This window comes from Salmo salar, chromosome ssa19 (genome assembly GCF_905237065.1).
Source record: "Salmo salar chromosome ssa19, Ssal_v3.1, whole genome shotgun sequence".
Lineage (NCBI taxonomy): Eukaryota > Metazoa > Chordata > Actinopteri > Salmoniformes > Salmonidae > Salmo > Salmo salar.
In genome coordinates, this window is record NC_059460.1 from 65,034,054 (window position 1) to 65,060,814 (window position 26,761).

At 42.9% G+C, this 26,761-nt stretch overlaps 1 protein-coding gene across 6 annotated transcripts in view; it reads right to left on the reverse strand.

Moving 5' to 3' along the window:
* Positions 1-3,316: 3,316 nt before the first annotated feature.
* Positions 3,317-26,761, reverse strand: part of taok2b (TAO kinase 2b) — a 72,564-nt gene continuing 49,119 nt past the window's right edge. For 5 of the 6 annotated variants that reach the window (XM_014159279.2, XM_014159274.2, XM_014159275.2 and 2 more), the window contains 2 exons: positions 23,719-23,922; positions 17,677-23,161 (listed from right to left, as the gene is read on the reverse strand). In XM_014159279.2, the coding sequence (XP_014014754.1) occupies positions 21,221-23,161; positions 23,719-23,922 (2,145 nt within the window). In that variant the 3' untranslated portion in view covers positions 17,677-21,220. Of the gene's footprint in view, positions 5,088-13,255; positions 13,439-15,043; positions 15,257-17,676; positions 23,162-23,718; positions 23,923-26,761 lie in introns of those variants that run through there. The other variant, XM_014159280.2, reaches the window with a different exon arrangement.

Genomic DNA, 26,761 nt, shown 5'->3' on the forward strand with positions numbered 1-26,761 from the left:
AGTGCCTCTTAAAGGGCGGGACGCACGGAAGCAATTGTGGGGATGGAAGTGTCAGGCATAAAACACGCACAGCTACAGGACAATGACAACATAGGCTATCAAAACGTTTTCATATGCCATAATTGTCGTGTCTAGTATAGCCTATCTTGTTCTTGTTTTGTATAGGCTACATAAACATGCAGGATGCAATTATGACAAAAACAACCCTTCAATCAATTTGGGATTATGCTCAAGCCTAAACAAATTAATGCACATTGTAATATATATATATATAAAAAAGACAGGAACACCAATGTTTATCATTCATTTTTATTTTGTATTACTTTGCTTTTACCCTCATGTTCAACACATTTTAAAGACCCCTATTCTTTTCCCTCAAGCTTGGAATCGCCTGATTGGAATGTTCAACTATGTTTACATATTAACTGAAAATGTCCCCTTTGCAAACCGTACAAGTCCACACAGAGCAGTCCATATCATCATCTAACCAGCTATGTCTGTGACAAAGGAATTGGGATCTCTTCTTCCTGATGTCCATCATGATTTCCTAGACCTTAAGAAATTAAGATAACACCTTTTACTGCACCACCCCCCAATACCTATGAATTAGCATGTTACCAACCATCCATCTACATATCGAAACCCACCAGTCTTATTTATATAAGGAGTTTTCTGCATGCACTTAGATTTCAACCAAGCATGAAGTATTAGGCTACAGGGGACTTGTCAGAGCTGGTGTTTTTGAGATTGAATAAATATATCAGCCTGTTTGTACAAAGGAACAGCATCTCAGAATCCCTAGATATAAACAGAGTCTTAGCTAACTGAATGAGGCAAACCCCTTTAATTAAGAAAGGGGAAGTTAAGTGTTTTAGTAATATGGCCCTGGTGAGTGTAGGCTTAAGTACACAACAAATGGTCGACAACCCTTGACCTTACAATTTACTTCAACTTGCAGCACAAGCTCACTGACAAGTGGCTCGCACCTTGCAATGATGGTGTGCACTGTGAGATTATCATCTGAATTGTGCACCATTCTTTATCTTTGAACTTCATTTTGTTCTTCATGCTAGAATATGTGTGGGCTCAGTAGAATAAATTGTGAAATCTCTAGAAAATTCACCCAACGTTTTCATTTCAAAATCCAACAAACGAACAGAAACAATCCAGAAGAGGTTAATAATGTTCATGTCAACCAATGTTGCTTCTTTTGGATATGTCACCTTCCTTTTCATTGGGGTCAGACCTTTTATAAAGGTTACACAAGTGTCTTTAAAATGCAATAATGTTTGTTTGTCTACAAAAGTGGCAATATAACTAGACTGTATACCACTCAACCAACACATATACACACATGAATAATCAACAATTATTAATAAAACATTATTAATAATCATTAATACCTGTTACACACACCATACCTGACAATTCAATGTATATCTATTTTTTACACATTATCAACCATAGCCCCATAGTCAAAAGTGGCATTTCTCTTGCAAGATAAAAACACATTTTTGTACAAGATTACAACAACTATATATGGATTAGTAATGGTAATATTGACCTATAGAAAATGCTTTCTTAGTCTAAATCCTGGGTTCAATACTCATTGAATATATCAAAATTACTATGATCATTGTCGTTATTACTCCATAAAACTGATACATTTTTGTTTTTAAAAGAAAATAAACAAGAATAGCCATTTATCAAGCAATAATTTTGCTAGGACTGTCTGGGAGTGTTCTGAGGGGGAGGGGAAAACTAAAAACTAGAAGTTTTTGTCAGAGAGGTTTGGAACACTCTTTCTTATTGGTCTATTAACTGTCTGGTGATGTCCCCAAAACAAGCTGAAATTTCAGGCGGTCTTTTCAAACATGTCTTACACTAAAAGGGCATTATCATAATTTTAACAATATTATTCCAACCACAGTGTGGAAATATATATACACTGCAAAAAAGTGAACGTTAAGCAAGCCTAAATATCTTACATCGAGTGATAATTCATGTTTTTTTCTTTTTTTCTTACTAAGCTAAATTATCTAACATCATTGGCAAATAATTGTGCTTATTTTAACCTAAAAAAAAAAGTCTTAATACAAGTCATTTAACTTATTTCAAGATATTTTTCAAGAAGGTAAAATTATCACTCAATAGAAGATATTTAGGATTGCTTAGATTTCACTTTTTGCAGTGTAAAACACAGGAAAATAACGTTTCTGACTACACTAGTCTTTAAATACCAGTGAAACTTGGACAACTAATACTGTACATCTCAAATGTGATTTTGGTCATGTTTACAAATGTTTTGTACATTTATGTAATGCATTGGAGCGACTCCCATGGACACCCATGTCATTTTTAAAGATAATAAATGCACTACATCACCAAAAGTATATGGACACCTGCTTATTGAACGTCTCCTTCCAAAATCATGGGCATTAATATGGAGTTGGTCCCCCCTTTGCTGCTATAACAGCCTCCACTTGTCTGGGAAGGATTTCCACTAGATGTTGGAACATTGCTGCGGGGACTTGCTTACATTCAGCCACAAGGTCATTAGTGAGGTCAGGCACTGATGTTGGGCGATTAGGCCTGGCTCAGTCGGCATTCCAATTCATGCCAAAGGTGTTTGATGGGGTTGAGGTTAGGGCTCTGTGCAGGCCAGTCAAGTTCTAACACACCGATCTCGACAAACCATTTCTGTGTTGACCTTGCTTTGTGCACGGGAGCATTGCCATGCTGAAACAAGAAAGGGCCTTCCCCAAACTGTTGCAACAAAGTTGGAGGCACAGAATAGTCTAGAATGTCATTGTATGCTGTAGCATTAAGATTTCCTTTCACTGGAACTAAGGGGCCAAGCCCGAACCATGAATAACAGCCCCAGACCATTATTCCTCCTCAACCAAACTATACAGTTGGCACTATGCATTGGGACAGGTAGCGTTCTCCTGGTATCCGCCAACCCAGATTCGGCCGTCGGACTGCCAGATGGTGAAGTGTGATTCATCACTCCATAGAATGTGTTTCCACTGCTCCAGAGTCCAATGGCGGCGAGCTTTACACCACTCCAACCAACGCTTGGCATTGTGATCTTAAGCTTGTGTGAGGCTGTTCGGCCATGGAAACCCATTTCAAGAAGCTCCTGACGAACAGTTCTTGTGCTGAAGTTGTTTCCAGAGGCAGTTTGGAACTTGGTAGTGAGTGTCGCAACCGAGGACAGACGCTTTTTACACACTTCAGCACTCAGCTGTCCCGTTCTGTGAGCTTGTGTGGCCTACCACTTCACGGCTGAGCCGTTCTTGCGCCTAGATGTTTCCACTTCACAATAACAGCACTTACAGTTAACCGGGGGAGCTCTAGCAGGACAGAAATTTAACAAACTGACTTGTTGGAAATAGCCGAATCCACTAATTTGAAGGGGTGTCCACATACTTTTGTATATATAGTGTATGTCATGGATGACGGAAAAGTTTTTGAGGTCATTTTGTTGTCCACACAAATGTCTCTCTCCATTCCAGGTGCTTTCATAATTTTTTATGAAACCGGGTCTGTTTGTTGCCTTTATAAACATTCTGTGTATTCATATTCATTTACATCAGCCGTAATTCTTGCGTGGTCATCACACCATCCCTTTAAGACTTCTTAAAGGCCTTGGTGACGTCCCGAGCCACTTGTTTTTAACACATCTACAAAATAAACCAAAAAACTATGTCAACAAAGTAGTTATAAACCAATAAAATGTGTTCCGAACAATAGCTACCTTTCTGAATGCAGACTAAAACCAGCATTTTTATTGTTCCCCATGTCTTCCCTTTCTGAAGCCATACAACACAAGTGCTTGCTAGATTATCAGGACACCACACACTACATACATACATTCACTTTTAGGTCTGTTGTCTTTATTTCTTCCCTTTCCATGCACTTTCCCACCTATTCTCTCGCTTCCTCCATTCCAATATAGAACATCATAGACGAAGACATGGCTACCTTGAAGAGCAACCCTCAAACTGACACCTAACCCCCTCCCTTCCCCTGCCTCACCTCAGAAAAAAAGTCAGCAGACACCACCCTCTCTGCATCCTTTTCCCTCACCCACTTCAATGGTAAGACAGGTAGCTACATTCCCCCATCCCCGCCTACCCCCTACCTCCTGCTCTCTCTCGGGTGAACACCCTCCACCGCCTCCCACCTCTTTAGGAGTAGGAGAGGTGGGAGCCGTTGGAGATGTGCGAGGTGACCGAGGTGCTGCGGCTCAGCACCCCGTCGCCTCCACCCGACCCGCCAGGTCCCCCTCCGGATGCCGTCCTCCTCAGCGGCTGGGGGCTGTTCCTCAGGGCCATGAGGCTGGGACCACCCCTGACGGCCAGCCCCCCGCCATACACCCCTCCCTGCAAGGAGGACGAGGAGGGCCCCGAGATGGAGGGTGGCGCGGGGGGCGGCGGCGGCAGCAGGGCCAGGGACTGAGAGGAGGAGCGAGAGGGCAGGTTGTGGGAGAAGTGGTGGGGGTGCTGTGGGTGGGCCAGGTCGCCGCTGCCTCGGACACCGGCCCACTCCCTGTCCCTCTCCTTCTCCCGCTCCCTCTCTCTATCCCTCTCCCGCTCCCGGTAGAGCTGGGGTGTGCTTTGGTGGTGGTAGTGCTGTGGCAGGTGATGGCGGTGGTGGTGTTGTTGGGAGGAGGAGGAAGAAGAGGCTGACGAACGAGATGAAGGATGCACCTCCCTCCCGTCCCTCCCCAGACCCAACCCCAGAGCCATGCCGTGAGAAGAAGAAGACTCCCCTTTGCTCCCCCCTCCAACACCCCCTCCCCCTCCACTGCTACTAATGTTGTGGCTGCGGCGCGAGTGCGGCTGGGGCTGGGGGTGCATGCCATGGCTCCAGTGGCCCCCGCCGGAGCGGAACACTGGTGGGGCGTTGGTGTAGCCCTGCTTGGGGTAGGCCTCGCTGGGGATGCCCGTGAGGGCCATGTTGCTGAAACCCAGACGGAGGCTCTCCGAGTCAAAGGACTCGATCTCACAGGCCTGCCGCTCCAGGAGGGTGCGGATGCGCTCAGAGCGCTCATTCTGAAGAGAAAGCATCTCCTCCTCAATCTGTGGGTAATAGGGGGAACAAGGGCACAGAAGTGTTGAACGTGAGAAAACACCCATAAACACACGCACAGACAAACGTTTGTTTTACTATCCTTAAGGGGACCAAAAAATTGATTCTCATTCAAAATCCTATTTTCCCTAACCCCTAAACCTAACCCTAACTCTAACCTTAATCCAAAACCCCTAACCCTAACTCCTAAACCTAATTGTAACCCTAAACCTAAAATAGGATTGGAAAAATGTCCCCAGTAGTCCGAATTTTCCTTTTTTTACTAACCAAAAGCACATACACGCAAACTCACACACAAACAAACACACACAGATGTCTTGGATGTTTGTAAAAAAAAAAATCCAGGTTACAGTGCATTTGGAAAGTTCAGACCCCAGTCTTATTCTAAACTCGATTAAATTGTTTTTTTCCTCTCATCAATCTACACACAATACCACATAATGACAAAGCGAAAACAGATTTTTAATTTTTTTTGCAAATGTATAAAAAATAAAACAGAAATACCTTATTTACATAAGTATTCAGACCCATTGCTGCATCCTGTTTCCATTGATCATCCTTGAGATGTTTCTACAACTTAATTGGAGTCCACCTGCGGTAAATTCAATTGATTGGACATTATTTGGAAAGGCACACACCAGTCTAAATACGGTCACAAAATTGGCAGTTCATGACATAGAAAAAAACCAAGCCACGAGGTTGAAGGAATTGTCCGTAGAGTTCTGAGACAGGATTGTGTCGAGGCACAGATCTGGGGAAAGGTACCAAAACATTTCTGCAGCATTGAAGGTCCCCAAAAACACAGTGGTCTCACTTATTCTTAAATGGAATAAGGTTGGAACCACCAAGACTCTTCCTAGCGCTGACGACCCGGCCAAACTGAGCAATTTGGGGAGAAGGGCCTTGGTCAGGGAGGTGACCAAGAACCCGATGGTCACTTTGACAGAGCTCCAGAGTTCCCCTGTGGAGATGGGAGAACCTTCCAGAAGGACAACCATCTCTGCAGCACTCCACCAATCAGGCCTTTATGGTAGTGGCCAAATGGAAGCCACTCCTCAGTAAAAGGCACATGACAGCCTGCTTGGAGTTTGCCAAAAGGCAGCTAAAGGACTCTGACCATGAGAAACAAGATTCTCTGGTCTGATGAAACAAATATTGAACTCTTTGGCTTGAATGCCAAGCGTCACGTCTGAATGAAACCTGGCACCATCTCTACGGTGAAGCATGGTGGTGGCAGCATGCTGTGAGGATGTTCTTCAGCAGCAGGTACTGGGAGATTAGTCTGGATCGAGGGAAAGATGAATGGAGCAAAGTACAGAGAGATCCTTGATGAAATCCTTCTCCAGAGCGCTCAGGACCTCAGACTGGGGCGAAGGTTCATCTTCCAACAGGACAGCGACCCTAAGCACACAGCCAAGACAATGCAGGAGTAGCTTTGTGACAAGTCTCTGAATGACCTTCAGAGGCCCAGCCAGCCAGAGCCCGGACTTGAACCCAATCGAACATTTCTAGAGAGACCTGAAAATAGCTGTGCAGCGACGCTCCCAATCCAACCTGACAGAGCTTGAGAGGCTCTGCAGAGAAGAATGGGAGAAACTCCCCAAATACAGCTGTGCCAAGCTTGTAGCGTCATACCCAAGAAATGAGGCTGTAATCATTGCCAAAGGTGCTTCAACAAAGTACTGAGTAAAAGGTCTGAATACTTGTGTAAATTTCATATTTCAATATATTTTTTTTTGGGGGGGGCAAAAATGTCTAAACCTGTTTTTGTTTTGTCATTATGGGGTATTGTGTGTACATTGATGAGGGATTTTTTTTCCCTTCATCCATTTTAGAATAAGACTGAATACTTTCCGAATGCACTGTATACAATAGGCCATGATTGATTTTGGCACAATAGGCCTGGAATATTACCTCTTTCAAGGAGCTTTACGTTTTGATAGGGTTATTTTACCGAAAATATTTTAGTCCTACTTCCAAAAAAGTTAATTAAAAATACACATCCCTGCACGAGTGGCCCGAAGGGTGTTTAGCATCCCCAGTGGCTCTGCAAGTGCTGAGAGGATAGTCTCTGCTGCTGGCCTGCTCTCCAGGCACCATCGCATGAGCCTGAAGCCATAGACTCTCGCCAAACTCTAAAATGAATTCAAAGGCACTGTAGATGGAGCCTAAAAAATAAGGCAGTCTACGTTTAATTTGTATTTAATTTAAGTCACAGGCTACATATGCAATTTATAGACTATAATGATTTAATACAGCGAAATGTTGTACCTCTTAAATGTAAAGTTCCCATATTTGGGGACCCTATTCGATTTTCTTTATTCAATTCAGTCTGGTATGAGAAAGGTAGCCCCTGTCCGCAAAAGCAGGGTGTCTGCGGAAAGCTGAGTATCTTGGCTATTGATCGGTGCCTTCAAATCTTTGGTGTGCCTTACAACCATATGGGCATACAAATTTATAAGGGCAGACCGAGCTGATGACCTCATTTCAAGATGGCTGCTACCTACATTCCTGTTAGTGTTGTGAAGTATAATCAAAATAAACACGGAATACGTTGGTACACACCAAAAGCCGGGACTCCACAGATCATGAGGATATCTTATTTGTCTGCCTGTGAACTACCGTTATTGATCACCAGTCCCGAGAGTCAAACTGTTTATTTTACACAACGTTTTCACCAAACATCTTGCAAGGTAAGCTTCAATTTGGTCTGTGTTTGAGCTATAGCTACATGGAGGGTATCAAATTAATCCTTAGGTTGGTAGGAACAAATCCTATTGCCAATGTTATCTGATGATGTATGACTTAATGGTAACATCTAATGTCCACCGAGTGACTATATATTTTGCACATAAAGAAATAGGAGGTTGCCTGTAGGCTACTATGGCACCTCGACAGTCTTGTAGCCAATGATACGTTTTCCAGGGATATGCAGTTGACCTGGGTGGGACAAAGCAAGAGGCACATCCAGTGTGCAAAAACAGTGCAATTACCACATTCGGACACTTTGGAGAGGTTGAAAGGGCACTTGAATGTACCCTGGAGACCCCATAACACCACCATAATGTTTAAGTGAGGTTGATATGGTCGATATTGAGTTTTTATTCTGAACAAATAGCATTTAGGGATTGCAAATATGTAATAGCACTGGAATTATCTAATTTACAGACATATGCCACTTGACAGGTTTAGGGACACTTGGAAACGTCCCGTGACCACACCTGACACCACTTACTAAAACATCTGCCCATTTCTAGTTGTTAGGTCTATCAATCCCATTTTTTTCTGATATTGTTCACATGTTGTGGAAGCCAGCTCAAGTCATCAATAATTCACTTGTAGCTTGTCAATGAAAGATGACTTAAAAAACAAACAATAAAACTGTTATTTTGTGTGTGCTTGATCTTGTGTATTCTGTACTATGTAACTCCTATCTTCTGATCATTTCCTCATAATCTCCCAGATGTCTTCTTTCCAGAAATACCAAGTTTTGTATGTCAATCATGTAATTACACATGAATAGCAGTTACTTTTGGGTATGTCTATTTAGGAGGAAATCTACATTTTGCCATTACATTAATATGCTGAGCGCTTAATGTCCCTGCCAGCCTAGTGTCCCAGCCAGCCTAGTGTCCCAGCCAGCCTAGTGTCCCTGCCAGCCTAGTGTCCCTGCCAGCCTAGCTTTTGCATGTGCGAACATGCAAAAGCTTCACAATTTATCTATCTGTAGGCTATAGCCTTGAAATAATTTAAATAATATAGCCAAAATAAATAATTTGCACTCCATATTTGGCTAGCTGTCTGGCTCCTGACATATTTAGAGTGTTTATATGCTGTTTAATATGACATGTAGCCTATTTGAAATGACGAGCCCTTCTTACAGTCACCTTTTCCTGTTGTTTATTAAAATACTTTTCATTCAAATCATATGGTTTGGTTTCAATACTTCAAAACAAAATGGTACAGTAGGTCCAGGTAGTCATAGAAATAGATGTGTGTTGGTTAAATTGTGATTTTAATGAATAGAGTGAATTTGGAGTGCCAGTTTTTATTTTCTTTGAGCAAGGAGCGGTTTTTAGCGGAGCGGTTGGAAAGGTCTCGGAGCAGGATGTGGAGTGCCAGAGAGCTGCGCAAGCTCCATGAGCGATGAATAGGATTTCCGACCACTCATCAACTCCGCTCACATACTCTAATTGAAACTTAATATATAAATATTGAACTTGAATATTCAATTAAATTGAAATGTAATTCATAATGAATTCAATTTGTGTATTACAAATTCAAAAATATTAAATTAAAATATCCTCATACAAAGAAAAAATTATGGAATTCAAATTCAATTTCTGTTGCCACTGAAATCGCTCCATATCAGGCCCATTCCAAAAGTCCAAAAATGTAATCACAAACTCTAACCTCCACAACCGGCCTAGGCACTCCTGTAGATCTGAGAGGATAGATAAGCATTCTGGTAATAGCCTCTAATTGGTTGCAATATTGCATCCACCTATCCAATTCGGTCAGATCTACAGGAGTGCCTAGAATGAAGGGGTGCTAGAGTTAGGTATACATTCTTTGCATTTTTCAATGGGCCAGATATGTAACCTTGGATATACATTTTGGACAAACATCCAAGACATCTCTTAACATCCAAGACAAAAGTCCAGGGCTAGGCGGTCAATATGTAATTAAGCCATACTCTCTGTCAGTCCCAATTCGCTCCCTAACCCTATTTTTGGCCCTAACCCCTTTGATGTGTGCAGAAATGTAAGGTGGAAGCTCCTCCACTACACTGGTTATACCTATCCAGTGTCGACCCGTCATTCAGGGCTTGCCTGTTTTGTATGTTATTTTGACATTAATACGCGTCACATATCAGTTTGCAAACAATGTAAAAAAATATATATAATCGAGTTAATAAAGCTGCATACAAACATGGTCTCTTTTTGTTTTCTTGAGTAAGGCAGCTCCAAAATGCAGGTGTTTCAGCTTAGCTCAGTGCTTTCTGTGGTGATGGGGCAAGCCAGCAGAAAATACGGAGCGTTGAGTCGTGATTGGCTCAGTGTTCTGTCCCTCATGGGGACACTACGTCACCTCCAAGTCTAAGGGTAGAGCTATAAAATTCTAGCCCCTTGGGTGCTGCTATAGAGTTACAATAGAAGTGCCCATCCAAGGTCATTGGCCACAGATAAAATTACATCAAATCACGTTATATGTACAGTAGCTTTGATTGGACTGATCATGTCAACATACTTTCAAAATCTTTGCTAGAAGTCATCATCATGAATCAAGTCGACAATCTACTGGCAAATCCTTTTTAATCCTTGTCATATTAAGAGAAATAATGGAGAAATTATAGATAAAACATATCGGTACTCATTGGCCATTCAACATAAACATTACACAACGAGTAGGAAATCGCAAATTCAACAAGGAGTGGTTTGGAAGGAATCAGTGATAGTGGTAACTGCAAGCATTGCAAAGCAGTGGCTGTGTGGTCCCAAATCTTGGATTAAGTGGCTCTATTCCAAGTCTAAAATGATAAAACATTCAACATTGGCCATGCTGTCAATGAAGCATGACTTGTGCCATGCTCAAAACAACTGTTAACTCGGAACTGCGAAAACTTGACTTCAGTGAGTTCAAGACAACTGGGAAGTCAGGAATAAACGAGCTCCGACTGGGAAAATAAATTTGAATGGTCATCCAACTCGGATTTATAAATCCGGCCTCTTTCTAGAGCTACAACCTGAAGATCAATGACATCATCATGATTCAACCTTGTTTTTTTCCCCCAAGTTCCCAGTTGTTTTGAAAGCACCATAAATCCAGAGAATGACAGACTTTGATGATAAAATTTGCCCACGAAGGACCGCAGCGCCACCTTCATGTTCAAGTGAGCACAGCACAACAAGTCGAGTCCAAAAATGTATTGTATGCTGTTGCATAAATTACAGTTGAAGTTGGAAGTTTACATACACTTAGGTTGGAGTCATTAAAACTTGTTTTCAACCACTCCACTAATTTCTTGTTAACAAACTATAGTTTTGGCAAGTCGGTAAGGACATCTACTTTGTGCATGACAAGTAATTTTTCCAACAATTGTTTACAGACAGATTATTTCACTTATAATTCACTGTATCACAATTCCAGTGGGTCAGAAGTTTGCATAAGCTAAGTTGACTGTGCCTTTAAACAGCTTGGAAAATTCCAGAAAATGATGTCATGGCTTTAGAAGCTTCTGATAGGCTAATTGACATCCTTTGAGTCAATTGGAGGTATACCTGTAGATGTATTTCCAGGCCTACCTTCAAACTCAGTGCCTCTTTGCTTGACATGGGAAAATCAAAAGAAATCAGCCAAGACCTCAGAAAAAAAATTGTAGCCCTCCACAAGTCTGGTTCATCCTTGGTAGCAATTTCAAAACGCCTGAAGGTACCACGTTCATCTGTACAAACAATAGTACGCAAGTATAAACACCATGGGACCAAGCAGCCGTCATACCGCTCAGGAAGGTGACACGTTCTGTCTCCCAGAGATGAACGTACTTTGGTGTGAAAAGTGCAAATCAATCCCAGAACAACAGCAAAGGACCTTGTGAAGATGCTGGAGGAAACAGGTACAAAAGTATCTATATCCACAGTAAAACACGTCCAATATCGACATAACCTGAAAGGCCGCTCAGCAAGGAAGAAGCCATTGCTCCAAAACCGGCATAAAAAAGCCAGACTACGGTTTGCAACTGCACATGGGGACAAAGATAGTACTTTTTGGAGAAATATCCTCTGGTCTGATGAAAGAAAAATATAACTGTTTGGTCATAATGACCATCGCTATGTTTGGAGGAAAAAGGGGGATGCTTGCAAGCCGAAGAACACCATCCAAACCGTGAAGCACGGGGGTGGCAGCATCATGTTGTGGGGGTGATTTGCTGCAGGAGGGACTGGTGCACTTCACAAAATAGATGGGATCATGAGGCAGGAAAATTAAGTGGAAATATTGAAGCAACATCTCAAGACATCAATCAGGAAGTTAAAGCTCGTTCACAAATGGGTCTTCAAAATGGACATTAACCCCAAGCATACTTCCAAAGTTGTGGCAAAATGGCTTAAGGACAACAATGTCAAGGTATTGGAGTGGCCATCACAAAGCCCTGACCTCAATCCTACAAAACATGTGGGCAGAACTGAAAAAGTGTGTGCGAGCAAGGAGGCCTAAAAACCTGATTCAGTTACACCAGCTCTGTTAGGAGGAATGAGCCAAAATTCACCCACCTTATTGTGAGAAGCTTGTGGAAGGCTACCCAAAACATTTGACTTAAGTAAATTATTTAAAGGCAACGCTACCAAATACTAATTGAGTGTATGTAAACTTCTGACCCACTGGGAATGTGATGAAAGAAATATGTTGTGTAGTATGTTGTGTAGTAAGACATTAGTAGCCCATGTGCCTCACCCTAATAATTTGTTATATTTACCCCTCTTAATTTCACCAACTGTTCTGACTTGGTGGTGCACATGTAGCCTATAACCTGTTTTAGAGAAATGTAATCATCGAATATTGTTAGAGCTTTCATTGTCTGCTTATATGCCCCCTTTATTTATCCTACGGTTCTGACTTGGTGTACAGGGAGAACTCAAAGAACGGCCCATGTTCTGAATTTTGTCGCTGTACATTTCAAAAGTGCTAAACAAATAGTTATATTGACTACGTCCGTCCTAGCTCGCTCATTAATGTCTTAATCGAAATTAGAAACCACATTTGTTTAAGCAAGTCAGCAATATCAGCTATGTTTTTTTAAAAGGCAGTAACTGAGGCTGAATGAACTGTTTCGCTGCCAGACAAGGCTCTGCTGATAGCCAGGTCTAGCAGCGCATTGTTTATTGTTGTGGCTTTGCTGGCATGCATCCCACTTTTTTTTCTTTCTGCATCACCAAGATTTACATGCTAAAATCACCACTGTACCTATCCAGACCACACATACATCCCTCCCCTTAGCCCTAACCCTAGCATGCATCTCTCCACCCCTTGCTCCAGGGTGATGTTTCCCCTTGGTACAGATCTAGAATCAGTTTCCCCTCCAACAACTCTAACCATTAGTGGGGGAAATGATAAACTGACCCCAGATCAGAGTTTAGGGGCAACTTCCCCCTACACCTACCCTCTGCTCCAGCAGTGCCCGGCGGATGGACACCCTCTGCTCCAGGTCCTTGGCCTCCCGCTCATGCTGCGAGTCGGTGTGGATCTTGATCTTGCTCTGGTAGGCGTTGAGCAGCTCCAACTCTTGCTGCAGCTGGATCCGCAGCACCTGATACTCCGCCTCCTGCGTCTCATCCAATCGGAGCTGGAGTCAGAGTGGCAAATAAGGTGGGGCATCAGCATAAAAATAGGTGGAGGAAGTGGGAAACGGAGTTCTTCCTGTACTTAGGCATAGGGAGCCAGAGGGTCAGATCAGGGGATGTGGCGTATAGGAAGGGGATGTCGATCTTAGTGTGAGGGAGGTGTGTTAGTTACTAAATGGAAATGTTTTGGGTAGATATTATTGACGAGGTAGGGGTTTGTTCCGAGTGAATGTGGTTGAGTGTGTGATGGTTGAGCACCCTCCACTTCTTTCCATGAGTGTGTGATGGGGAAATAAGTGTGGTATTGTGTGACATGAATAGGGTGTCGTAGTTTGTTTGATACATGCTGTGGTATTGATGATAGTAATACAGTAGAGATAGTATAGACTGTATAGAGATGGGTATAGCTTGTAACAATGTGAATAGGCATTTGGCTAGTAGCCTACAAGTGGAGGAGTGTGGTGAGGATAGGGACAGGGGGGTGTGTGTGGCCTATGTAAGGTGTTACATGAGGCTTTGACAAATCGCAGATCTGTGCCTGTGGATGTGAGTTGGTGCTATTCGGAGACACAAGAGATGTTATGTAGCTTTCTGTGTGCCAGCAGATGTGGTGTCGTGTAGGGACAGAGAAAGGGGGTTTGGCTTGCTTGAGTGTCTTGGATGTGTATTGGTGCTACGTGAGGACCTAACAGATGCATGTAACTGGGCTCTGTTCAGGAGGGTGCACCGCTGTGGAACGTTACAGATAGAAGTGCCATTATTAGAGCTGACAGGATTCCTTTTTCTTCATGTCAGAGAGGAGTATTTGTTCTCCATCATATATTTCTATCTGAATATTCCACAATGTTGTGCCCAGCTGAATGCGGCCCTGCTGTTCTAGTAGGTATGGGGTGTAACCAAAGATGGTTGATAAATGTCTTACTCAGGCAGTTTACCATTGGGAAGAAATTGAGAAGTTTTCCGGTCTGCATAAGTAGGCATTCCCTCTCTCGCGTGAGCAGGCTTTCCCGCGTGAGTTTGTGGTTCCTCCATAAATCGCTGACATGCTCACGTGAGAGAGGAAACGCCCACTTAAACTGAATTTTTTTTTCAATTGGAAACTGCCCAATAACAGCTGGCTCTGGTCTACTTATTTTTCCCTCCCCACTCGCCCCGATTGCCAGTGAGATGTCTCACTTTCTAACATCTCAGGTGTAATGACGCAGATATAAATAGAATGAATAGCGCTGACACAATTCCCCTATTCTGACAAAAAGTTCTGTTCTATATGACACATTTCTATCTGAACGCTCCGTAACGCTACATCCTCTGAACAGGCCCATGTTGTGCCATGCAAGGACAGTCAGACCCAGGGCAAAGGGTATGGCATGGTTTTTTAGTAGCGGTAGTTAGTCAACTACGGAGAGAAAGGGTGTAGCTTGCTAGCCAAGTGCCGAGAGGGTATTATACTGTAACAAAGTGAAGACAAATAAAGTGATGGTGTCAAGTCTGGGGACAGCCAGGAGTGCAGGCAGTTGGCTCGCATGCCCAGGCAGGTGTGGGTAAGGTGCTACGGTGGGTTGGAGGTGGTGCGGTACAGAGTGTACAACCCTCCTTGCCTTACTCACAGCCTGTGTGGACAGCATGTCATTGATGGAGTGGTCGTACTGCTCAGCCAGGATGGCCAGCTTACGCGTCTGCTCATCCTTCAGGCGCTTGAGCACCGCCTTGTGGTCCGACTTGGGCGTGTTCTCCAGCAAGTGGTTGCGCAGGGCCTTGTACTGGCGCGTCTGGATCTTGCACGTATCCTGGAACTGACGCTTGATCTGGAGTTCTTTGGACTGGATGAGAGAGAGAGCGTGGCATGATGTACTACATTACCCACAATGTTTTGTTTGTAACATATCAGGTTTTTATCAGCTCTTTCTCAATTTGTCTTTTTCTGATTCCTCGCATCTTTCTCAAATGTATTGTACTTCCAAGCTCCCCTCCCCTCTGACCTACTACTCCAATGGGTTTTGAGGAGGCAGGAACAGAGGATGTGAGGAATCTATGAAAGACTAATTGAGAAAGAGAATTTGTAAAGATACTAAGGCTAACATAATGGTGTCCTGGTTGTCTCCTTACCAATACAGAAAGAGCGAGAGAGACAACTGTTTTGGCTGATGTGCTTGAATGTGTTCTTTTGAATATGTGAAGATCCAATATGTGTATAGGCTATATAGGGCTGTGGAGTGTGTATTTGGATTTTTACAGAGGTACTAGTGACCTCATAATCACTTGCTTTTCTATGGTAGTTAAAAAAACAAGTACATCTATTGAATGGCTGCCTACTGTATACCATGTCCCAACCCTGAAAGAGGTGGAACTCCTCCCCTCTGATTTAAACCCTATGTATGCATTAGTGGAGGCAGAATTGGGAAAGACTCCTTGTAATCTCTGACTGGGAATGACTGGAACAGTATAAACCATATGCAAATTCAAGTTGTAAGTTCATAAATGGTTATTATCTATAATAGGATGTGCATTCCTAAAAAAAAAAGAAAAGTGGTGTGAGGCGGGGTGTGGTATGTGTACAACCAATACGCTATCCTTTTCACTACCAATTCAGTATGTGTTCTGTTCACTTATTGTGAGGAAGAAAGTAATGTATTCCTACAAGACACCGTGAGCCAGCCGTTGGATGAAAGCGGGGCTTCCAATGAATATTTCCCGTTACTTACCTGCAATACATTTGACATTTTAGTAATTTAGCAAACGCTCTTATTCAGAGCGACTTACAGTAGCGAGTGCATACATTTTCATACTGGTCCTCCATGGGAATCAAAACCACAACCTAGGCGTTGTAAGCGCCATACTCTACCAACTGAGCTACAACTTTTCATATCCGCTGAAGTTAGACATTTCTTAAAATGTCCTTGAGGGTAAGTCTGAGTATAATAAGCAACAACTTCAGCTGAAAAAGCATCTCCTAGTCTTTATCCCATTCTATGTACTGTATGTTCCATATCAAATCAGGATGTCCTGATTTAATAATGGTCAACAAATTGAACATTGCCCACTGCTTCCTATACCGGTAAATACTGTTTTATACATTTGTTGAATTTCTGTTTATTTTCAGAATTGACTGCCTACCCCTAGTTAGCTCAAGGTATTGCTGATCACCAATGACAAACCATAACCCAACTCATATTGACTAACATTTCCCTAACCACTCCCCCACATATAAGACAAAGTCGTAATATATGTGATTATATTCTCAGTTTCAAATCGATCCCTAGCTCCTTCTCCGTAGCCATTGCAGATCTGAGGATAGGATAGATTGAAGCAATGTGGCAAAAACTCCACCCAAGCAATCAGAAGGCAAGATAAAGCTATTACCATATTGCTTATATCTATCCAATCCTCAGATCTAAATGAGTGCCTAGACTGTAAAGGCTAGGGTCGATGTGGAATTCAGATATACTGGGTGCATCCCAATAATATCTCCTTTCTCCTGAAGTGTACGCTCGTTCACTACTTCCCATAAATCTAAACACATTGGATTGCAGGGGGACACCATATTTCTTATACTAGTAATTTCCTTTCAAACCCGAGAAGGGAAATGAACAAGTGCACACTTGGAAGAGAGGAGCGATAATTGGGACGTAGCCATGGTGTTAGAGCTGGGCAATATGGACAACAGTTCATATCGCAATAAAGTGCCTGAGTTGATGCGATAACGATAAATAAAACCATACGTTTATATCATTAATGTGCACCACAGTAAAAAAGAAATAAAAAGATCCTTTCAACTACTAGTTTGATGGTTGTAGCAATCAATTGTCCCATTAACAATCACCCATACCAGCAAACATATTTAATTTAAATCACATCTCTCTAATATAGGCTACTTATCGTAATGAACGATATCTGAAGAATGCCTGCGATAAGTGATCGGCATGGTTGGTGTCGTTAATTTTCAGTTTATCGTCCCAGCTTTACAAAGTGTTACGTGTCAAAACTAAATTGGACTTCTTTTATTCACGTTGGAGGTGGATGTAGGGACAGGGAAAACAGAGGATGACAAAAACAGAAGTTATGAGATGAAATGAGTGAGTTTATGTAAATCCGGAATACTTACTTCACTAATTTTCTCCATGTTTGGTTAAAGACTGATGAACTGAGTTAATGAATAAAGATACGGAAATTATGGTAAATTATAACAAGGAAATAATGCAAAACAAAGATGTAAATCATAAAAATGAACAAGACAAAATGATTAACAAAAAAATAATTTATTTCTGTTTGGAGAAAAAAAAAACTAAATATGCCAAAATGCTGCGTATACTTACACATAAAATACACCACTCATGCACTCACAATAAGGCTGAAATGCAAACAAAATGGCTGCTGAACACATTTACATTTTTGTCATCGAGCAGATGTTCTTATCCAGAGCAACTTACAGGAGAAATTAGGGTTAAGTGCCTTGCTCAAGGGCACAGACAGATTTTTCACCTAGTCGGCTCAGGGATTTGAACCAGAATCCTTTCGCTTACTGGCCCAACGCACAGAATGCAGTACTAACCTTAGAAATACTGCATATATTAAATATTCATATAAAAAAACTCTGGAAATTCTAACAAACATAGAACAGTAAACATACAAAAATAAGACAAGTACACTGACAGAAATAATTTGAAATCATAAATTACATTCACAAAATAACAAGAGGTGAAAAACTGAACAAAAGATATGCCTCTTTTTAGAGCCAGAATACAATGTAATATATCACCCTTTAAAAAGGGGATTAGGGATTCGCCAACTCTCCCTCCAATGCAAGCCATCCAGAAAGCAATGCCCTAGTTTTCTGTGTGTTAGAATACAGTGCAGGAGAGAGGGAGTGCTCCTCCTGCCGCATCACTCTCAATAATACCCTTCCACATCAATGGCTCACCTGTAAAATGCAGGGGACTATTTTCTGGGTGAGCTGCATTTAAAGTAGTATTCCTGCACTTTAAAGTACATTTCCCCTGACCTCCCAAGTAGATAGATATATTTTAATTAATAATCTTTTCTTCGCTAAAATGTTTTACTGAAATGTATCCTTCTAAATTAGCCCTCCATCTACCCTGGCTCTTCAATAGCCAACTGCCCATTTAAACAACCAGTTGCAATTCAATGGACGGGTGACCAAGCAATCATTCAACGTAGTTAAGTATATAATAATTTTTTATTTCTATCCATCTATCTATACAAAAATTATGTAGACACCCCTTCAAATGATTGGAATTGGCCATTTCAGTCTGACCCGTTGCTGACAGGTGAATAAAATCGAGCACATAACCATGCAATCTCCATAGACCAGTGGAAACGTCTAAGAGCAACAACAGCTTAGCCACGAAGTGGTAGGCCACACAAGCTCACAGAATGGGATCGCCAAGTGCTGAAATCGTCTTTCCTCAGTTGCAACATTCACTACCAAGTTCCAAACTGCCTCTGGAAGCAACGTCAGCACAATAACTGTTCATCGGGAGATTCATGAAATGGCTTTCCATGGCTGAGCAGCCGCACACAAGCCTAAGATAACCATGTGCAATGCCAAGCATAGGCTAGGCTAGAGTGGTGTTATGCTCGCTGACATTCTCTGGAGTGATGAATCACGCATCACCATCTGGCAGTCCGACAGATGATTCTGGGTTTGGCGGATGCCAGGAGAACTCTACCTGCCCCAAAGCATAGTGACAACTGTAAGTTTGGTGGAGGAGGAATAATGACCTGGGGCTGTTTTTCATAGCTCTTGCCCTTAGCTCCAGTGAAGGGAAATCTTAACGCTACATGTCTTGTTGGAAAGGTGGCATCCTATGACAGTGCCACGTTGAAAGTCACTGAGCTCTCAGTAAGGCCATACTACTGCCAATGTTTGGCTATGGAGATTGCATGGCTTTGTGCTCGATTTTATACACCTGTCAGTAACGTGTGTGGCTTAAATAGCTAAATCCAGGTGTGTCCACATACATACATATACATATATATATATATATAGTGTGATATGATAGATCTATATCAACATACACTCCATATATATATTTTATTGGATACATAACATCTTTCAATATAATTTGCGTGACAAACTCACTAGTACTTAGTTGAGGGGCCAGTCAATTTCTAGCCCTTTTTGGGAAAAATACTTTTGCATCGTTTTACACTAGTTAAAACCCTTTAACCAATTTGAACGACTGTAAATCTCTTCATTGAGTATTGCATTGTTCCCTCAATCTTTGGACTTGTGTTTTAAAGCCATAAAGACTTATTTTAACCAATATCCGAATTAAACAATAAAATATTAAACGTATGGTGACACTAAAATGAACAAAAACTATATAACACTTTTTTTTTTTGCATATATGGAGGTAGCCTAACCTCTGTGGCTGTATAACAGAACAGTCATTCAAACAATTACAGCCGAACAGACAAGCGCTGCATCTTCATTTAGGAGAATGATAAAAACAATGTTTACATGGCAAATCATTCGTTATATAAGATTGCCAATAGCACAATTATGAATAATGAAACTACTTAACTAGAAGCTGAAACGTAATACCTCTAATAACGGTAATAACCATTTCACCAGCTTCCACTGCTCTCTACATGTTCACATTTGGGGTCTTACTATCAATCAAATGTATTTATAAAGCCCTTCTTACATCAGCTGATGTCAAAGTGCTGTACAGAAGCCCAGCCTAAAACCCCAAACAGCAAGCAATGCAGGTGTAGAAGCACAGTGGCTAGAAAAAAACTCCCTAGAAAGGCCAGAACCTAGGAAGACATACCTAGAGAGGATCCAGGCTGAGGGGTGGCCAGTCCTCTTCTGGCTGTGCCGACTTTTCTCAATGAGCAATACTAACTAAATATCTAATACATCTCACTAAATTGACAGCCAAAGCCTACCCAGCCAAATACAAGACGCAGTATCCCAAAACATTGGCTAACTTGTAATTGAGTATAATATGGCATATTGTATCCTATATTCGGATGACTGGATTTTTAGAACAAAAACGTGGAAATTTTACAGTTTACCGCATTTACGTCAAGTTTTACGTATCAAACACTATGCGTTTAACATAATTGTACAGTTTAGCTTACATTAATGTATTAAAGTTCGCTTTGTGGATTGAAGTAATCTTGTTCTGGAAGTTTCTGTGTGGTTAATTATTTATTGCACTATATTAATGACCTAGTAGTGTTTTTTGGGGGTGGTTAAATGAAATGACCAGGATGTTTGCCTACTTCTACTTTCACAGTAATTTAGTATTATAATGGGTGAAATGCTTGATTTGTGGACAATCCACAACCAATAATATCTATCAATAGTGGCCATTGATGATAACCATTATCCACTGACAAGAAATTCCATGTGCGTGAACAGTGCACTAAAAAGATTCCTGAAGTCGTAAAACTTCAATAAAAACACAAGAATAGATTGCACAAACATGGTCTCAGAAATAACCATAAACATAGTCTTACGAATTAAGAACAAAATAAAGAAAACATTTAAACTTTTACAAAAAGCACAATAGTGAGTGATAAACAGTGAAACTTCAATGGGGTATAAGACAGTGACATGACAGGAGTTGCTGGATGCTTTTGGCAATACAGTACATTAAATGGCCAATTACATTCAGCCAATGCAACACAGTGTTAGGTTGTGTGCATCATAGGTATACCCATCTTTGGGAGGGTTGAATCAAAGGAAACAAACACACGATGGTCAGACAGTAATAGATGGAACACACACCCAATCCAACTCCCTCCCTCTCTTACTATCTCCATGGTCGCACTTTACCCCTCACACTCCGCCCAGATGACGTTCGTCTCAACCCGCATTCCCACCTCCCCTCATCTCTGAACATACATTCTCTCTCCTCCCTTCTTTGCCTCTCCCTCTCTCTCTTCCTCCTCTCACTCTGTTTCTTCTCTCTGACCTCCCTGGGCAGTAGCCTGGGCAACCTGCTAGGTTTCTCCTCTCTCAGCAGACCGAATGTACGAAGTCTGCTCAGGCACTCGGGAGGCAGCTCTTTAAGGACCCTGCTAGCTAGCTTTAGCACGACCGAGTTGGCCAGGTCAGCAAGGACCCCTAGGGGGCGTCTGATAAAGCGCCTGACCCAGAGGAGGCACATGGCAAGGGGCGAGCCAACGTGGCCCCTGCCCGCTAGGCGCACTAAGGGCAGGCTCTTTAGGGGCACAGGGATTTTGGACTGGCGCCCGCCCCAGTTGCGCCCGGCCTTGGGGAACATGTCATAGAGGCTGCGCTCCGCCAGGCCCCCAAGGAGAGACTGGCAGATGTTGAAGAGTGGGCGGGGGAGGCGAAAGAGGAATCTCATCCACAAACGGTTGAGTTTCCGGGGGGCGTTTTGTAGGAAGACGCGCGCCGGTCGCACCACCAGCACCACCACAAGGTAGAGGGAGAGGAAGAGGGAAGGCGAGCTGAGGAAGGAGGCAGAGATCAGGGCTACGGGGACATAATAGAGACCCAGGCTCAGCGAGAGGCCCAGGCTGAAAAGACCGCATGCCCACAGAGTGAGGGACAGGTAGGTGGAGAGAGAGAGGGAGCAGCAGGAGCGGAGGAAGAGGTAGGAGAAGAAGAGGGCGAGGAGGGCGAGCTCACCCGAGAGGAGGAGGGAGGCCAGCGAGGGGAGAGGGGGAGAGCGACGAAGGGAGAGGAGGAAGACTGAGAGTATGAGGAAGGTGAGGTTGGAGGGCTGGGCGGCGGCTGAGAGGGAGAGGAGGAGGCAGATGGCATGAGAGAAGAGGGAGGGAAAGGAAGAGGGGACAGGGGGCGGAGAAAGGGGTGGGGCAGAGGGGTGAAGGGGTTCGAGTTCCTCAAGGGTGTCGGGGAAGTAGAACTCAGAGAGTTCGTCCGCCTTGCGCTGATCGCGGACATGCCTCCGTTCCAGGGATGGGGAGGAGATGAGCTCAGACGGACAGCCGTCTGCCACGCCCCTATCCTCCTCCTCATCGTCGTCATCGTCGAGAACATATCTCGCTTCGTCTTCCTCATCTTCCTCCCCCCACTGCACTCCCTCCACCTGCCTTTGCTCTCCTTCTCCCTCCCCCGTTTTCCACTCAAGTTCTTGACCCTCGTTATCTTTGCTTTTCTCGCTCTTCTCCTCCTCTACGTCAACCTTTGTTTCTACAATGGAGCAAACCTCATCCCCATCTCCCACGTCCTTCTCTTCTCCCTTCTCAATCTCTCCATCTCCACTGTGGTCTCTCACCACCTTTTCTTTCCCTCCTTCAAAACCTTTCCTAACCTCTCCTTTGTTTCCCTCCATTTCCTCTTTGGTTTCACATTCTTCCACCTCTTCCTTCTCCCCTTCCTCTACCAGCCCAACCTCTTCCACCCCCTCAGTCCCAGCCTGGGCTCCCCTTAGCCCCCCTGTCTCCTGCCACTCCTCCCCCTTGTCCTCCTCTGGAGGTGGCTGGTTCTGGGTTTGGGTACTGGGGGTCTCGCTCTCACTCACTTTGAGGCTCTTGGGCTGCTGGCGGACCTCCACGGCGTGCTTCTGCCTCAGCTCCTGCTCACGTCGCTTGTTGTACTCCATCTGATTGGTGAGCTCCGTCTGGTGCTGTGTGCGGATCAGGTCAGCCCGTGTACGCTGCACCGAGCCCAGCTGCCGGAACTCCATCTCCTGGGTGGACTCGTGGTGACGCAGCAGCATTGCGCACTCCAGGTCCTTCAGCGTCTGCTTCTTGTTCAGGTCCTAGATGGAGAAGGAAGAAACAAAGGAGAGAGCAACAGGAGGGTAGGGAAAGACGTTTGGATAAATGGAGAGAATCTGGAATCTGACCAGATAACAACCCAAATATGATGTCCTTTTTGCCTGTTGGGGTATTAGGCATTAGTGCTGTACTATATAACATCATAGGTAGCATTATATCGGGGTTAAAAGGGAAAAAATCCCATGGCTGAAACTTAAGTCGATCTCATATCGATTGTCTGGGGCCCAATTAACCGAGGTTTCATGTAAAAAAAAATAAAATAAAAAAAAAAGGTTATGACCATCATGCTTTTAGGGAAAGAGGATCATTTTGTACATGTATTAAACAGCGCGTTTGACCAATTTCAGAAATGTAACATTTACATTTTTTTTTAATCAAAAAAAAATAAATAATCTGTCACAGTGAGAGAACTTTAACCCCTGCATTATATCATGAGAAGAGCTGAGGTCTGAGACCAGAGCCTAATGGAACTCTGAAACACCTCTATTGCTTGGTCAAATGAAAAATGTATTTTATGGGTACTATTGAAGTACTATACCTCTCGGAGTAGGTCCTGCTCCAGATTGTGGCGCGCCAGCAGCATCTTCCTCTTGTACTGGCGACACTGCAGCTCGTAGTACTGCCTCTGGCGGCGCAGGAGCCCCGCCTCATCTTCCGCCTGCAGCTGCTGGAGACACTCCTTCTGGTGCACCAGCCACTCCTGCTTCTCCCGCTTGGGGGTCAACTGGTTCTCGTTCAGTTCCTGTGAAATACAGCGCGAAGGGTCAGAGCATGACACCACCACTTGATAAGTCAATATAATAGCTTGTGATTAAGGTATAGTGGTGGCATGCAGATTGGCAGGGGTTAATAATGGTTGCTGCGTGGTTGGTATATGGCTGTATCTTTTAACGGCCATTGTTAACATCCAGATGATTTGGGTGCGTAGCTGTACTTCTCAGCTATGAGTGGTTGCAGTATGGTTGGTGAGTAGTTACATCACGATTGCGATGTGGTTAGTGTGTAATTATGATTAGGGGTTGCGGTATGGTTCGTGAGTAATTGAGGGTTTGGTTGCAGTATGGTTGGTGAGTTGTTACAGTATGGGTATGGTTGGTAAGCAGTTGACTAAGGTTGGTGAGTAATTGAAGTAGGGTTGGTAAGTATACTGAACAAAAATAAACGCAACATGTAACTATTTCAAAGATTTTACCGAGTTACAGTTCATATAAAGGAAATCAGTCAATTTAAATAAATTAATTAGTCCTAATATACAGATTTCACATGACTGGGCAGCAGTGCAGTCATGGGTGGGCCTTGGAGGGCATAGGCCCACGCAGTTGGCTGCCAGGCCCAGCCAACCAGTGAGTTTTTCCCCCCACAAAACAGACAAATATTATTACACCCCCGCCAAAGACAATCCCGCAGGTGAAGACGGATGAGGTTGGAGGCAGCTTATGGTAGAGAAATTAACATTCAATTAGCTGGCAACAGCTCTGGTGGACAATCCTGCAGTCAGCATGCCGATTACACACTCCCTCAACTTGAGACATCTGTGGCATTGTGTTGTGACAAAACTGTACATTTTAGAGTGGCCTTTTATTGTCCCCAGCACAAGGTGCACCTGGGTAATGATCATGCTGTTTAATCAGCTTCTTGATATGCTTGACCAGTCAGGTGGATGGATCATCTTGGCAAAGGAGAAATGCTCACTAACAGGTATGTAAACAAATGCGTCCAAATTTTGAGAGAAATAGGCCTCGTGGGTACGTAAAATTTCTGGTATTTTTTATGTAACATGGGACCAACACTTTACATGCGTTTATATTTTTGTTCAGTGTATTTAAACTATGGTTGGTTAGTTGTTATAGCAGGGGACTTAAACTTATTCATGCCCAGGGACCGGCTCCCAGGCAAACCGGCGACTCAGGGACCACCGGTATACGTTAACAAAAAACAATCGATATATCAAGTCTCATCTTATCAGGTGAATGATAATGGCAAGGAGAAGTAATGAACATTTTAAAATAAATACATTTGGTAAATAGTTTGACATTATTTTGACCTTCCCACATAATTGGAAGAGGAAGTATAAACTCTAACATAGCCTATTAGCTAGAAAGGTAGTAACTATAAACACAATTTTGCTAAGAGCAGCTGTTTAAACAAAGGTTAGCCATGTGTTGGCAAAAATGTCCAAGAAATCTTACCAGCAGCCATCGGTACTTGACACACTGGTAGCCTATTCACGGGTGCTCTTTCAAAGCCCATGTCAGACACTCCAGGGAGTGTAACTGGCTCCAATGAGTGTCATTTGCTCAATATTTAGGAGTTGAGGAATAAAGTTCACATCATTAGAAAGATTCTCTTTTCTACTGTAGGTATGTAATAAAAAAATGTGTTTCTGTTGCTAGCAATATTCATAAAGCCATTGAAATAAATAAAAAAAATCCACAGTGTGTGTGTCCACATTTTTTTTTTGTGGACCCCCAGCTGAATACCTCAGTTATAGTATGTCTTTAGTAGGGTTGGTGAGTAGATGGTAGAGCTGCACAATTAATCAAATTCACATCGAAATCGCAATACTGGCTTCCCGGTTGAGCGATGTAGAAATTTAGTCAAATGAGGTCTCTGACAACTGAATAACTGAAGCTTAAGGTGTACTCTTTGTTTAAAGTGTGACCGAAACCCAAATTGTGCACTTGCCTAATGCCATATTTAATTTTTTCATTTCAAGGGTATATGTAACTTCTTTCCTAGGTCGGTTTGACCTCACATCACATGTTTAGGGTAAGCAACGGATGCTGAGTAAGAATTCCTGCTGCTTGTCTCGTTCATGACGAGAACAGGATTATAATTTTTTTCCCTTTTTAAAAAAATGGTATTATACCATCACTTTTATGCATGTTGGGGGTGGTGGGGCAAAGATTATTGTGCTCTTTTTTTCCAGATTTGTTTTTTTCATGCTGCTCCTCTCTCAATCTCTCTTTTTCATTTGACCTCTTAAGGATTCATGTCTAGTTCAACAACCATTCAGGATGGTATTTTGGGGCTTCCAGTCAGACTGATGACATGGAACATTTGCGGTTGTGGGGGGCAAATTATAGGATGCTGGCCTTCTAGGCAGAGTTGCAAAGAAAAAGCCATGTCTCAGACTGGCCAATAAAAAGAAAAGATTAAGACGGGCAAAAGAACAGGCACTGGACAGAGGAACTCTAGAAGGCCAGCATCCCGGAGTCGCCTCTTCACTGTTGATGTTGAGACTGGTGTTTTGCGGGTACTATTTAATGAAGCTGCCAGTTGAGGACTTGTGAGGCATGTTTCTCAAACTAGACACTAATGTACTTGTCCTCTTGCTCAGTTGTGCACCGGGGTCTCCAACTTTCTATTCTGGTTTAGAGCAAGTTTGCACTGTTCTGTGAAGGGAGTAGTACACAGCGTTGTACGAGATCTTCAGTTTCTTGGCTATTTCTCACATGGAATAGCCATAATTTCTCAGAACAAGAATAGACTGATGAGCTTCAGAAGAAAGTTCTATGTTTCTGGCCATTTTAAGCATGCAATCAAACCCACAAATGTTGATGCTCAAGATACGCAACTAG